Source organism: Carassius auratus, unplaced genomic scaffold (genome assembly GCF_003368295.1).
Source record: "Carassius auratus strain Wakin unplaced genomic scaffold, ASM336829v1 scaf_tig00017060, whole genome shotgun sequence".
Lineage (NCBI taxonomy): Eukaryota > Metazoa > Chordata > Actinopteri > Cypriniformes > Cyprinidae > Carassius > Carassius auratus.
The window spans coordinates 719,309-732,295 of NW_020524735.1; the positions used below are offsets into that span (position 1 = coordinate 719,309).

Sequence of the window (12,987 nt, forward strand, 5' to 3'; positions counted from 1 at the left end):
TGCTGCTCCTCTCTGCTTGTTGAACATAGCAGATGCAGAGAGAGAGAGAGGCTTGTGCGCACGCTGGGAGAGAGAGAGAGAGAGAGAAAGCTCGTGCTGCAGTACCGGAGAGTCTCAGAGACTAAATAAGGTCTGTCAAAAAAAGTCGCTAGATTTGTCGCTAGTCGCTTTTTTGGAAAAAAGTCGCTATGGGGGTCTGAAAAGTCGCTAAATCTAGCGACAAAGTCGCTAAGTTGGCAACACTGACAGTGATGATACTGTGGAGTCTTTCCCGACAGGAAGTCCTGATCCCAGGATAGAGGAGTGGGGATCCAGTCTGGGAAAGCTAAATTTTACATGAAAATGGATATTATGGATATTTTTCTACACATAGCAAAAAAATATTGTTATGTGATTGGAACTTGTAGCTTAATCTTAAACACTTGGAAATATGCATTTTATTCAAACCATAGCTTGGTTGAAAACGCGTTTCCATCTAAACGCCCAAATGCTTCAAAGATCATCGGCTGTCGATTAAGTAGCTTTCAGGAACTGGGAAGGACAAACAAACAAATAAATACATTAGATTTAATAAATTAAAGTATAAAGAGGCTTTTTCAAATTAGCTTATCTAAAAGTGAAATAAATTGAAGGCTTACGGTATTTAACATTTTCCAACTAGTTAATGTTGGGCTTAGATTTAAAACTACTATACTAAACCCTTCAAAGTGACAGTAAGATGTAAATGCCAAAATCTAAATCTTTGTTTTCTAGAGGGTTGGGAGTTCACCCTTCTTCGACTGTATTCAGTTCATCACCACTAGATGACGCTATAACAAAAGAGGTAAATGTGCCACGCGCAGCGTGAGTAAACAAACTTCATTGCGCAAATAAATTGATTGTTTATGTTTATGAATTAGGCAGAAAGTCGACCTCTGGGTGACACCATGCCCCTGTTTTTTTTTTATTTATTTTTTATTTTTTTATCACTTAATGTATATTTCACTTTCCACGGTGTTTTTCATTTTTCTGTAGCAGTCTTTCAAATTACATGCTGTTGTGGTCAATAGTAGATCTTACACGTGGTTTATTTTAAGCTAATAATAAAAAAATAAAACCTCTGATAAACTATTGGCCTGGTTATTGTTAAGGATTTATACCAGCCTTGTGCTTACCACAAGACTATAAGGGGGAAATATAGGAATTAACTTTTAAAGTTCAACAGTCAATGTACACTGTTCAGTTAGAGTTAAAAACAATATTTATTTACTTACATATTTTCATTCATGGTTTAAAAGGTTTGTGCAATAAAATTAATCAAAGCCAAAAGTCAAACTCTGCTTTATGATTAATGATTTTGGTTTTAAAGCAGTGATTATTATTTTATTTTTTTCAACTAGATGCATTTGGCTGGGTTTGTTGAGCAAGCATAGATGAATGGAGAAATTTCCCCTTCTGGCGATCAGATGACTTAAGTTAGTAACCATCCCCCAACAGATGCGGAAGCTTAAAAAGGTTTATCCTGGATATGTGTTAAGTAAATATTGTGGAAGATCATGTTGAAAGTCCATGGATGAATGATTTTGATGTGTAAACATAAGGCATCTGAATGGTGAACTAATGTCTGTTGGCATTTAAATCTTTATACTACAGTCTGCTTCTGTCTCCAAACACCTCCTATTGGGGGAATTGGAGCATGAGACAGATTGGGATCCAGACTTCTTGACGCAGACAGTCAGAAAAGGGTAATATGTATATGGCGGTGAATGTAGCTATACTAATGTGAATGCAGTCACACATTCATTTCCAGATTTGCTCCACACATTGATATATATCAATTGTCATTTCCTTTATTGTGCTAATATTAAAGCAAAGCAATTCATCAGCTTTGGGAAGATGAAGTTTGCTGTTTCGATAATTTAAACAAAATGCTACTGCTGCTTGTTAACACATTACATTGTTACTGTCGGGCTCAGAAAAATATATTTCAGATGGCCTTAAAGGAAAGGTTGCATGTTAGAATAAACATGCAAAACTGCAGTTTCTGCAGAAATCGATATGGCAAATTGTTTGGGTATTTCATTATTTCTGTTTGTATCCGGGAACATTATGTGAGGTCCTCTTTCACTCAGACTAAATTAAATGAACAGTCATTTACCCAACATTAATGGCTGTAACAATATTGGGCATGGCTAAGTGAGAGGGAATTGAGTATGTGCATGCTTGTGTATGTAAATGTTTGTGTGCATGAAAGATTTAGATCCATAGCCACTTTGTAGAAACACTCCTTTTGGCTACATACTTTTGTTTTTGCTCTCATGCTTTCTTGATTTCTCACACTCAGGCTTGTATACACTGCACAGGGTTGTGGAAAGACAAGAGTCATATTTTATCCTGTTCTAGGACTGTAACATCAGGTTTCTGCTTTATACCTCGGCTCAAGGATCCACTGCTTTGTGCTGTTTTGTGTGATGTCTTTTCTCTTGGGATTTAATGTGTGACAGAGTGTGAGAGATTCATTTGCATCTGTGATTGGGGTTTTCATGGTTAATTGAGTTCATTGAAAGTTAATTAACAAAACAATGCTTTTCCATAAATATATTTATCCTTTGAAGTGAGCTGCTACTTTGTGAGGAACTGCAGTAAACTGCAATGAGCTCTCTTCATTCTGAACTCGACAGTCATCTAAGGATGAAGTCTTAAAGTCATGGATGCAGTTTTTTGATTATTTCCACCTTGGTCGCAAAGAAAAATTAGACAGCATATAGGCTGTCCAGCAAAAATTACAACTGCTGTGAAAGACAAAAAAATTAAGTATCAAAATTGTATTTATTCTCCCCAAGGCTGCATTTATTTGATTAAACACAATATTGTGAAATATTATTATAATTTAAAAGAACTGATCCTTCAGAAATAACTAATAATGAATGCTGTTGTGGATTATATACATACAGCCTATGTGTGTGTGTGTGTTTGTGTGTGTGTTTATGATACGTTTTGGGGACAACAATTATTACAATTTAATTACTGCACACTTTTCTGTAAGTTCAAAAACTTATAGTTATCTAGATATAATACTACTGACAACTTCTCAGTGTCTTCCATGATGAGACAAAATAAAAAATGAAGTTTAATACTAAGACTGTTGTCTTATGCTCAGTGGTGCAGAACACACAACCAGCAAACTCCTCCCCCGTGACGCACACCTAGCCAATTGCCCATGCATTACACACAGTGGCAATTAACAGTTCTTTTATGCACGTGCATTTGAGCCTGTAATTACCATAACTTATGATCACTTATCACACTGAGCCATCAACACCTGCTCTCTCTCCCCAAAATTGTGTAATATTTAAAGCGACATTAAAATCGATGTCATTCGACATGGAATGGGACAAACAAATGGATTCCTTACATATTTTAAATAATATGCCCTGGTGACTGTGAACTGTATTTAAGTGGTAGAAGATGTTTTTACGTAAGTTGATGGCTTGATTACGCTCGCGGATGTCAAGTCTCCCTCGCGCGCAAGAGAAGCGCATAGTCTACCGAGAGCGCGCGAGTCTGTTCGCCTACAAAGAGAACATACCGAAGATATTTTAACATAAAGCTCGTGTTTGTTATCACTGGAAAGGACCGAATAACTCTTCAGGCTTAAGACAGGCACGGATTTTTCACAATCTGGGGGCACAAGAAGCCTAGATAACTCGTCGCGTAATCATGAAGTGTGCGGGGAAAATGGATCTGTAAGGCGCGATCTTTGCCTGTCAGTAGGTGCAAGTGTGTGCTCGTACAGGAGATGGCAGCTCCGATGGCTTCAGGACTTTGGTTTGGACTAGTGCTCACTGCGGCGAGTAAGCATGCAGCTCTTTTTTTCCATTGATGTGTGTTACCTTCAATGATAAATTGCTTTAAAATCATTAAAAATAACGCTCTTAACATTTGGTAGTTAAATACGCTTAAGTCTTAAATGTGCTTTTTTGTTGTTGTTAAAAAGTAAGGTAAAGTGTGTTTTACCTCTAGACACAATAAACAGTGAAAATGTGTCAGTCATAAATAGTTAAATAATTGAAAATTACAACAACGATTGTTTATTTAATGTTTAAATGTTATTTAATGTTCAGTATATACATTGTTAAAAATGTAAATAAGTCAGTTATTTAACACTGAATGACTGGTCACATATTTGACCAATACAATCTTATGTTACAAGACTTGAGCTAGATCAATTTAATTGAATTTATAAAAATTTTATTAAACCAATAGCTCTTTCTAAATAATAATAATAACAATTAGTATTATTGGTATTATCTGAGAAAGTGCTTGCTTTTGTGAAGCTTTGACAAACATATATTTTAATAAGGGAAAACAAGAATTAAATAGCTTTGGTTATGTGATTATTTTATTCACATGAAATCAAAACAACCTATTCTTTAATTCATAGTTGACAACTCTTCAAAATACATCAATAAGTCTCTTTAAACCTGTAACCAGTGGGATTAAAGGGGTTAAATTTGGTCAGTCCACATAATGGCACATTCTCTGTCCCCCATAGCTCACTTCACTCACAGATCTGTTTCCAACTGTGAAGCATCACTTCAGTGCTCATCACAGCAGTCTTTTATGAGTGGATCATGTTTCATTGAGTATGAAGGATGACTTTATTACTTAAAATCATCGATCAGTTTCACACTGAACATGAAATAGCTATTAGATCATTTACAGTCAGTTGGTATTTAGAATAAACCCTTCATCATGGTTGTATAGTCATGTGTTTTCTTGATCTCCATGTGGTAGTGAAGGGAAACTTGAGCATATGTACAATTCAGTATTAAAGTGTCTTTTTTCATTCCGTTTCAGGGCATGCATTGTGATAGTGTGTGTATATGTGTGTGTGTGTTTTGGTTCTTGAGGCATGCTTACTCTGATTAGATCTTTTGCTCAGTGAGTCAGAGCTGCATAGAGGGTCTCTTAAACACGTTCATGAACGTGTGCAGACACACATACAGAATTAACCTAGACTTCAGAATAGCTTGTTGCTGTGATGGACAGCTTTCATTGAAGTCTAGTTTGTGCACAGAACTCCATTGAATATATTTAGTCAATACATGCCTAAATTGACTCACTTTATAGCTTGCATTTATTATCGAACCATGCAGTTGCACATACTGTGAATTGCACAAAAATATATTATGACTGGCTGAAGCAAAAAGAGCTGCTTTTTTCGTGTCGAGGCTTTGTTTTAGGTGAACTCTTTTAATTACTTTCTGAATTCTAACAAAAATTAAAGTAAGCCCTCGTATAATCAGTGGATAAGGACTGGGCTCCTTTTCCAACTGTTGTGATTGCCAATAGCAGTATTGATTCCTGTATGCTTCCATTAATGATTTTTATTGCTGAAGTATTTCCACTCATTAAGCAGTGAGTCAAGGTCATGGCTTGATCAAGCAACTTACTAATGAGTAATACAACAAGTGATTCAAAAGTTTGGGGTTGGTTTGATTTTAAAATGTTTTTTGAAAGAAGTTTCTTATGCTCAGCAAAGCTGCATTCATTTGATCAAAACAATAACAAAAAATATTGTGTAAAATTATTACAAATTAAATTTTTTAAATAATTGTAAATTGTAATATTTTAAAATGTAATTAATTCATGTTTTTTCAGGATTCTTTGTTAAATATAAAGTTAAGAACAGCATTTATTATTATTTATTTTTTTAACATTATAAATGTTTTACAATCACTTTTGATCAGTTTAATGCATTCTTGCAGAATACAAATATTATATTTTTATAAATGTAGTTTAATATCAAAGTATTGCCACATTATGAACTCAGAAATGATTGAAACAACATGCTCTGCCCAATAAATGGAAGTTAGGCTACCGGAACTGTTTGGACATAATCCCAATATGTTGAAAAGTGATTGTTAAGTAATTAACAAGCCAGCGATATGTATTAATGGGGTTTCAGTCTCTGTAGGAATTGTGAAAATATGTTCTGGGATTCCAGAAAAAGTGTGATATACTAAAAACTTAAACTAATGAAAACTGAAATCGTGGCTGAGAGAAGAAAAATGAAAACTCTCTTTGGGCAGCATGAAGTGGATTTGACTCTCTCACATACTGACATTGCGGCAGGGTAACTGTTGGGCCATGTAGCTATAGTGAATATGTGTATATTTGTGTAAGTAGTTGGATGCAGTGGAGCTTGGATACAGATGGAGTAGCTTTTAATAATTTATTTGGTGGATATTTATGCCACTTAAACACAGATACACTAGTTAAGCACTGCCCTGTCAAACAGAAGAGCACAGTTTTATTCAACTTAGAATGGAAAAGTGTTTACTTCTGTGTGCTAGTGCTAATATCGAATACTATGCTATTATTTTGAATGCTTAGTAAAGTACTCTGCAGACTAGGTCTGTGTGTGTTTGTCTGTGTTGGTGTGTATCTGTTATTGTTGTCTGTGTGATGAGGCAGGTTTTATTTTAGTGCAGCTGAATTATTGACAGAGTTGAAGTGTACCGGTGTGGAAAAGGTCAGTGAATGCAACTATGAGTGTGTGTGTGTTGTTTTGTATAATTTTGAGATGTCCAAGTGTCTTACTCTTTCCAAGTCCCTGTCCTGCCTTGGTTGTTTAGGAGTGTGTGTGTTTTTGTGAAGAGCCCTGAAGCAGGACATGGGGATGATCTGAATAAGTCAGGGGTTTAGTAACACTTTTATCATAGGGTTTTACACACAGATATTAGTCACCACTCTATACAGCATTAAATAGTCATTTCAAACAAAATGCTGAAGATTTTATAATCTTGAACCATTGATTTACTATTTTTATATTATTATATTAGGTAATGTGTTAATGAATGAATGAATGCAATCTTCACTATGGAGGCAGTTGCTCTAAGGAAGTACACTAATTGACAGTTCAGTTGCACCTCCCAGTGTGCGTTCCTTAATACAGAGTTTGGAGAAAAAATATCTGATATCTCCCAATTGTGACTCAATATATTTATATAACTGTTATATTATACAGTAATTATATGTTTTAAATATGCAAGTAAACCAAAAAAAAAAAAAATACACTTTTCTTCAAAACCTTTTTCTTTTGTTAAATTAAAATATCTTCTAGCAATCTGATTATGACTAGAAGACGTTCCAATATGTTGTCCATAATGCGTAACAACTGCAAACAAAAACTAACATGGTTACCGCTGTGTTTGTAGCGTTCATTTACAGTCATATCATTTTGCTCACTAAACCTTCATTATGATAATTACTGTCAGACTCTGTTTTTACATACTGTAATATGAGAGCGTGTGATAAAGAGAAAGTGTGCTGATGGGGCAGTGATGGGCTGAACAGCTGACTCATGTTTGGCATTAAAGAATGATCGTTCCCACGGGGTCTTAATGAGAGATGTGGGATAGGGCTTCTGTGACCCTCTGCAAGCTGTCTGTGAATCATGAGGATTGTTGCTTCGGTGCATCTTATTTACAGATGACTGGGGCTCATTATGTAACTGTCTGGATTCATAATAAGGGATGTGTTGATTATTTTGAAGGGATAATAAAATTTGACGTTTATAAGAGACATGAACCACAGGTAGCATCAGTATGCGCATAGAAGGATTAATACAAATTATTTTTAATTTTTCTTTACAGAAATATTTGTAGTAGGCCTGTCAGTTGAGTCTAATCTGAGTTTAATTTGATATATCACTATTTGCTGAGAAAAGAAATATAGAAGATGAATACACCAAGAGGGGTCATAAAGCAACGAATGGACATTAAGAAAACGTGGCTTTAGAAGTTAATAAATTGTTAATCTATCTATGTACATACACAGTCTGATGACTGTTTTGAATAATAACCTCCAAAAATATGTTCTCAAGATTGTTGAGTATGATAACTTTCACTCTCAGCTTTGGAGAGTTTCAGATTCACTTGTTCAAATGGTCCCCAAAATTGCTAATCATGGCATTCGTTTAATTTGTCACATGTTTTAGCTGCACTTGTTGAGCTGTTATTCAGATGGATTGTGTCTCACTGAGCACATGCTGAGTGATTGTGTGTTGAACGCTGACTGCTGCCCCAGTGCTTCTACTGTCAACTTTAATCTTGTAGTCTCTTTACTCATTGTCCCCACAGTGCACTGCTTGTCCACAGAGTGATGTTATTTGTCCTGACTTGCTGTCCCTTAGAGACAGTTGCACAGAAACACCAGTAGAGTTTTTCTTTTGTCTGAAACTTACTTTTTGCCCTCTATATAGTGTTCATAGTCATAAAATGTTTTCATTGGCAATGAAACTGTTGCTCATATTATTTCCTTAAAATTGAGCTCAATGCATATGACCATGTATTTATGTAGCTGTTTTTATTTGGTTTGGGAGTCATGACAACAGCAGAAAATAACTCCTTAGTTAAACTTTTGTTGGTACATTTTCCTTTAATGTAGAAGCTGTTAGAAGACACACAGCAGTCAGTGAATTTTGGAAAGTTTAGATATTTTTTTCTTTAAGTTACACTACCATTCCAAATTTGGGGTTGGTAAGATGTGTTAAAATATTTTTTTAAAATATTCAAAAATATGATCCTTTTTTACCATTTTAAGTCATTTTCTTTTCCCAAAAAAATGCTAGTTAATATTATTGCATTGGATTTTGTTCACACATGTTTTAATAACTTTTTAACTATAACTATTTATTTATTTATTTATTGATTGATTGATTTTTTTTTTTTACCTTTTGGGATGTTTTTCCGACCTTGTTAAACTTGTGATGTTACTGGTCAGAAATCACAGACCTACAAAAAACTGCTTGAAATTTTATTTTTTATTCTTGTAATTGGATTCAGTCTATTTATGAGTTTCTTTTATTTTACATTGCCACAGGTTTTGTATTTCTTTGTGGAACTGATTGATCATAGGCATCATTGTTCTGATCTCAGTTTTTTAAAAAACATGAGGTGCATAAGCTCAGGTTAGTGATGCCTACAAAACTTGTGCTAACCTAAAGAAAACAGTTTGACAAAAATATTAAATCCAAGGTTTTGTAATAATATAGCATAATGAGAACATTTTTGACCAGGAACATCAAATTAGGTAAAGGATTAAAATTGTTTTTGTTTAAATATTTAAACCATGCATTATTTCCTTTAAAAAGTTTTTTCTGAACAAAACCCAGTTTTACCATAATGTGTCACTTGTGTTCATTTATAAATTGAGTGTATTGAAAGTGTTTCAAATTCAATGTGAATCACATAGATTTTATAAAGGTATTTAAATGAATCCCAAGTAAACCATTTCTTCCATTCAAATTCGTAACCTACATTGTTAACATGTTAATGTCTGTTTTTCAGCTGTATGGTGTGCAGAGGTGGAGGAACGTTTAATAAACTATTTACTCTCCCCTGACCGATACAACAAGCTGATTCGCCCGGCAGTCAACAAGAGCCAGCAGGTCACCATTGCAATCCAAGTGTCCCTCGCCCAGCTCATCAGTGTGGTGGGTAGCTGGAACATGAAAAGCTGCCACACATGGCACATTTTATTAAATCAGTTTTTGTAATATGAAAATGTTTGTATTTCAGAACGAGAGAGAGCAGATCATGACCACCAACTGTTGGCTCTCTCAGGTATGAGCAGTGTAACTTTTGTGTTTGGGTTGTATTATTATTATTAATGAGATTCTTTCTAAGGTGTGCGTCATGTGCAGGTATGGAACGATTACCGGTTGATGTGGGATCCAGAGGAGTATGAAGGGATAAGAAAAGTACGCCTTCCTTCCCAGCATATATGGCTGCCTGACATTGTTCTGTACAACAAGTGAGTAACTTTCTAGTACAGAAAAAATATTTTTAGATTTTATTTTGAATTGTAAAACCATAAAGCAATATTTTAGGCAAAAATTACTATTTTTGCTGATACACTGAAAGTCAGTGGGGTCCAAAACCACACTGGACCTCATGGACTTTCTTTTTATGGGCAAGAACAAGACACCTTTTTTAAATTAATTTTTTTAAATAACTCCTTTTGTGTATTGTAGAAGAAAGTCATACAGGTTTGGTAAATGATGACAGAGCGTTCATTTTGTGCTAAACCACCCCTTTAAATTATTTAGAAAAGGCTTTATTTATTCAAAGGTTGAATCCTTACAAAAAAATACAGGTTGCAGCAGGAGACTTATTATGTAATTATTATTTATTTGTAGTTATTTAATTTTTTTACAAAGCTGCATCAATGCAGGATTTGGACAGGGTTTCACCTTTACCAAGGACAGAGTTACTGCATTAATCTCAGGAACTGAGACTGAGATTAGAATGACAGCGTTTTTTGCATGATGTTGAGCTGGCACTCAGGATAAGAGTATCAGCTTTAACTTTCAGCGTTATTATGCACTTTATTATGCACACAAGCATAATTTTTTATGCTTTGTTTTTTGTATTTAAAACGACAAATTTTAAACAATGTGTTTGTCCTGTTTTTAGTGCTGATGGGACATATGAAGTGTCTTTCTACTCCAATGCAGTCGTGTCAAATAACGGTGAGGTTGCCTGGCTACCACCAGCCATTTATAAGAGTGCCTGTAAGATTGAGGTCCGGGACTTCCCCTTTGACCAGCAAAACTGCACACTCAAGTTCCGCTCATGGACTTATGACCACACAGAAATCGACCTCATCTTGCTGTCGGACTTTGCCAGCCGAGATGACTTCAAGCCAAGCGGTGAGTGGGATATTGTCTCATTGCCTGGTCGCAAAAACGAAGACCCTAATGACGCCACATATTTGGATATAACCTATGATTTTATCATCAGACGCAAACCGCTGTTCTATACCATTAACTTGATCATCCCATGTGTTCTCATCACTTCACTGGCCATCTTAGTTTTTTACCTTCCGTCAGACTGTGGGGAGAAGATGACTTTGTGTATTTCTGTTCTTCTGGCCTTAACTGTGTTCCTCTTGCTTATTTCCAAAATCGTACCACCGACCTCACTCGCTGTGCCGCTCATTGGAAAGTACTTGATGTTCACCATGGTCTTGGTGACATTTTCAATTGTTACAAGTGTGTGTGTGCTAAACGTGCACCATCGTTCCCCAAGCACACACACTATGCCCAAATGGGTTAAATACTACTTTGTGTTCCGTTTGCCTGCTTTCCTCTTCATGCAACGACCAGGAGAGTCCAACAAATTTGGCAGGAAGCACCAGCAGTGCTCTTCATCTGATCTCCCAGCAAAAAATGAGGCGGATGAGACTGATTCCACCTTCTTTGTCAGTGAAGATGCCAAGCACATTGGATGGAGACCTGGCGAGTTGCAGGAAAACATAGAAATTCGTAAGCGAATGGCGGTAAAGTGCTCTGCAGAAATACAGGAGGCTGTGAAGGGGGTCAGATATATTGCTGACAAGTTGAAAAATGAGGATGATGATGAAGGGGTGAGTGCTGGATTGAGTTTTGCTTAAATAAACTGAATTTGTGTATTTTTATACTTTTATACATATCAATTAAATTATATTTTGAATTTATTTATTGTATTTATTTATGACTACTTGTCAAATAATTGAAATTTTAAATTGAATTCTTATTTTAAATTGAATTCATATATATATGAAATTACATAATGTTACTGTTTTTTACTGTTTTTTTATTTAAATAATGGCACAAAATGGTGAACGAACGACACCTATAAAAAAAAGGTAAAACTTTTGAATGGTGCACTTATATCACACATAAATTCAATTTAATCTGCATATTCTCTCTTTCTCACAGATCATCGAGGACTGGAAATATGTGGCTATGGTGATCGACCGTCTGTTTCTGTGGATCTTTGTTTTAGTGTGTGTTGTAGGAACCGTTGGCCTCTTTATGCAGCCACTTTTCAAGAGCTATAACACTCCTGCCACTGATGATTTGTAGATTACATAAAGTCAGACCAACTTCCCATCCCACATGGCTGTTTATTTTCAGTGCAATACCTACTCTCATCACGAACTTGACATGACAACCTTCTTATTCCAATAAATATTTTAGCAAAAATCCAACAATGGACTTTAAACCTGAAACATTTCATAAATGTTAAGCTCTGTGCATCATTCAATGCACAATGGGACAAAATTCTTAGATGCTGTTGAGTCAGAGAACAATACTGGACACACACTGAATATTTAACTGCCCCTAACACTGACCTGAACTCAAAAACCCTTCAGAGCTGTCATTCAGCCGAAACATTTAGCCCTGGAGGCTTCAACATTCTCTAACCTCTCGTAGAAAATGAAGCTCCAAATCCCAAAATGGCTCCAAACCACCCCACGACTTGATTTGTCAAAACTGAGTCTTTTTCTTAAGCATATTCCAATTTTATGAAATTTCCAAATGCTTGTGTGCAGGATGCATTCAAATCTGCAAATTCTGAAAAAAAAAAACACTTGTTTACATCAGAGAAACTCATCATAGACTTGTAACATGTTTAAGGTGCTTTGACACATCAGGACAACAGTATGTACCGTTTCTTGAAAAACATCAATCAAGCTCAATAGCAATATGGGTAATTATGTTAATTCAGTTAATAAGCTGTTTACTGGAATATAGATCTTATACCTTAACATACTATACACACATGTGCATGCACTGTTATTTATTACACATTTTCATTTTTTTCCCCCGTTATACAGTGAGCATTTTGATTGACATTTACAGATTTTTGGACTTGCTGTCATTGGAATGATTGATGAGTGCTTAATATGTCATTATTATCATAATGTTATTTTATTATTTAACATGATTATGTGATGTATTAAGAATCGATTAAAACCATACAAAATATTTGTCACCTTTGCACTTTAATTGACATACATTTAGCTGCTAGTGTGCATTATGTTTGTTGCTGTATATTATTAGATCATAAGGCCAAGGAAATGTGATTACAGGTAATTTTATATATTCAGGATATTAATATTTGTTTAGATTTGTGCTGGGTTGTAAATGGTGCTTGATCTGTGCATGTCTCT

The 12,987-nt window shown here is 35.2% G+C and overlaps 1 protein-coding gene across 2 annotated transcripts; it reads left to right on the forward strand.

The window, feature by feature from the left end:
• The first annotated feature begins 751 nt into the window (after positions 1-751).
• On the forward strand, positions 752-12,282 carry LOC113075453 (neuronal acetylcholine receptor subunit beta-2-like). Of its 2 annotated transcripts, none has more exons than XM_026248178.1 (6): positions 752-823; positions 9,336-9,481; positions 9,567-9,611; positions 9,692-9,801; positions 10,464-11,415; positions 11,750-12,282. In XM_026248178.1, the coding sequence occupies exons 3-6, from the start codon at positions 9,585-9,587 to the stop codon at positions 11,894-11,896; spliced, it is 1,236 nt and encodes a 411-aa protein (XP_026103963.1). In that variant the 5' UTR covers positions 752-823; positions 9,336-9,481; positions 9,567-9,584; the 3' UTR covers positions 11,897-12,282. The 2 variants fall into 2 exon arrangements, with proteins under 2 accessions (XP_026103963.1, XP_026103962.1); XM_026248177.1 differs by lacking the exon at positions 752-823 and adding an exon at positions 8,937-8,956.
• The last annotated feature ends 705 nt before the right edge of the window (positions 12,283-12,987 follow it).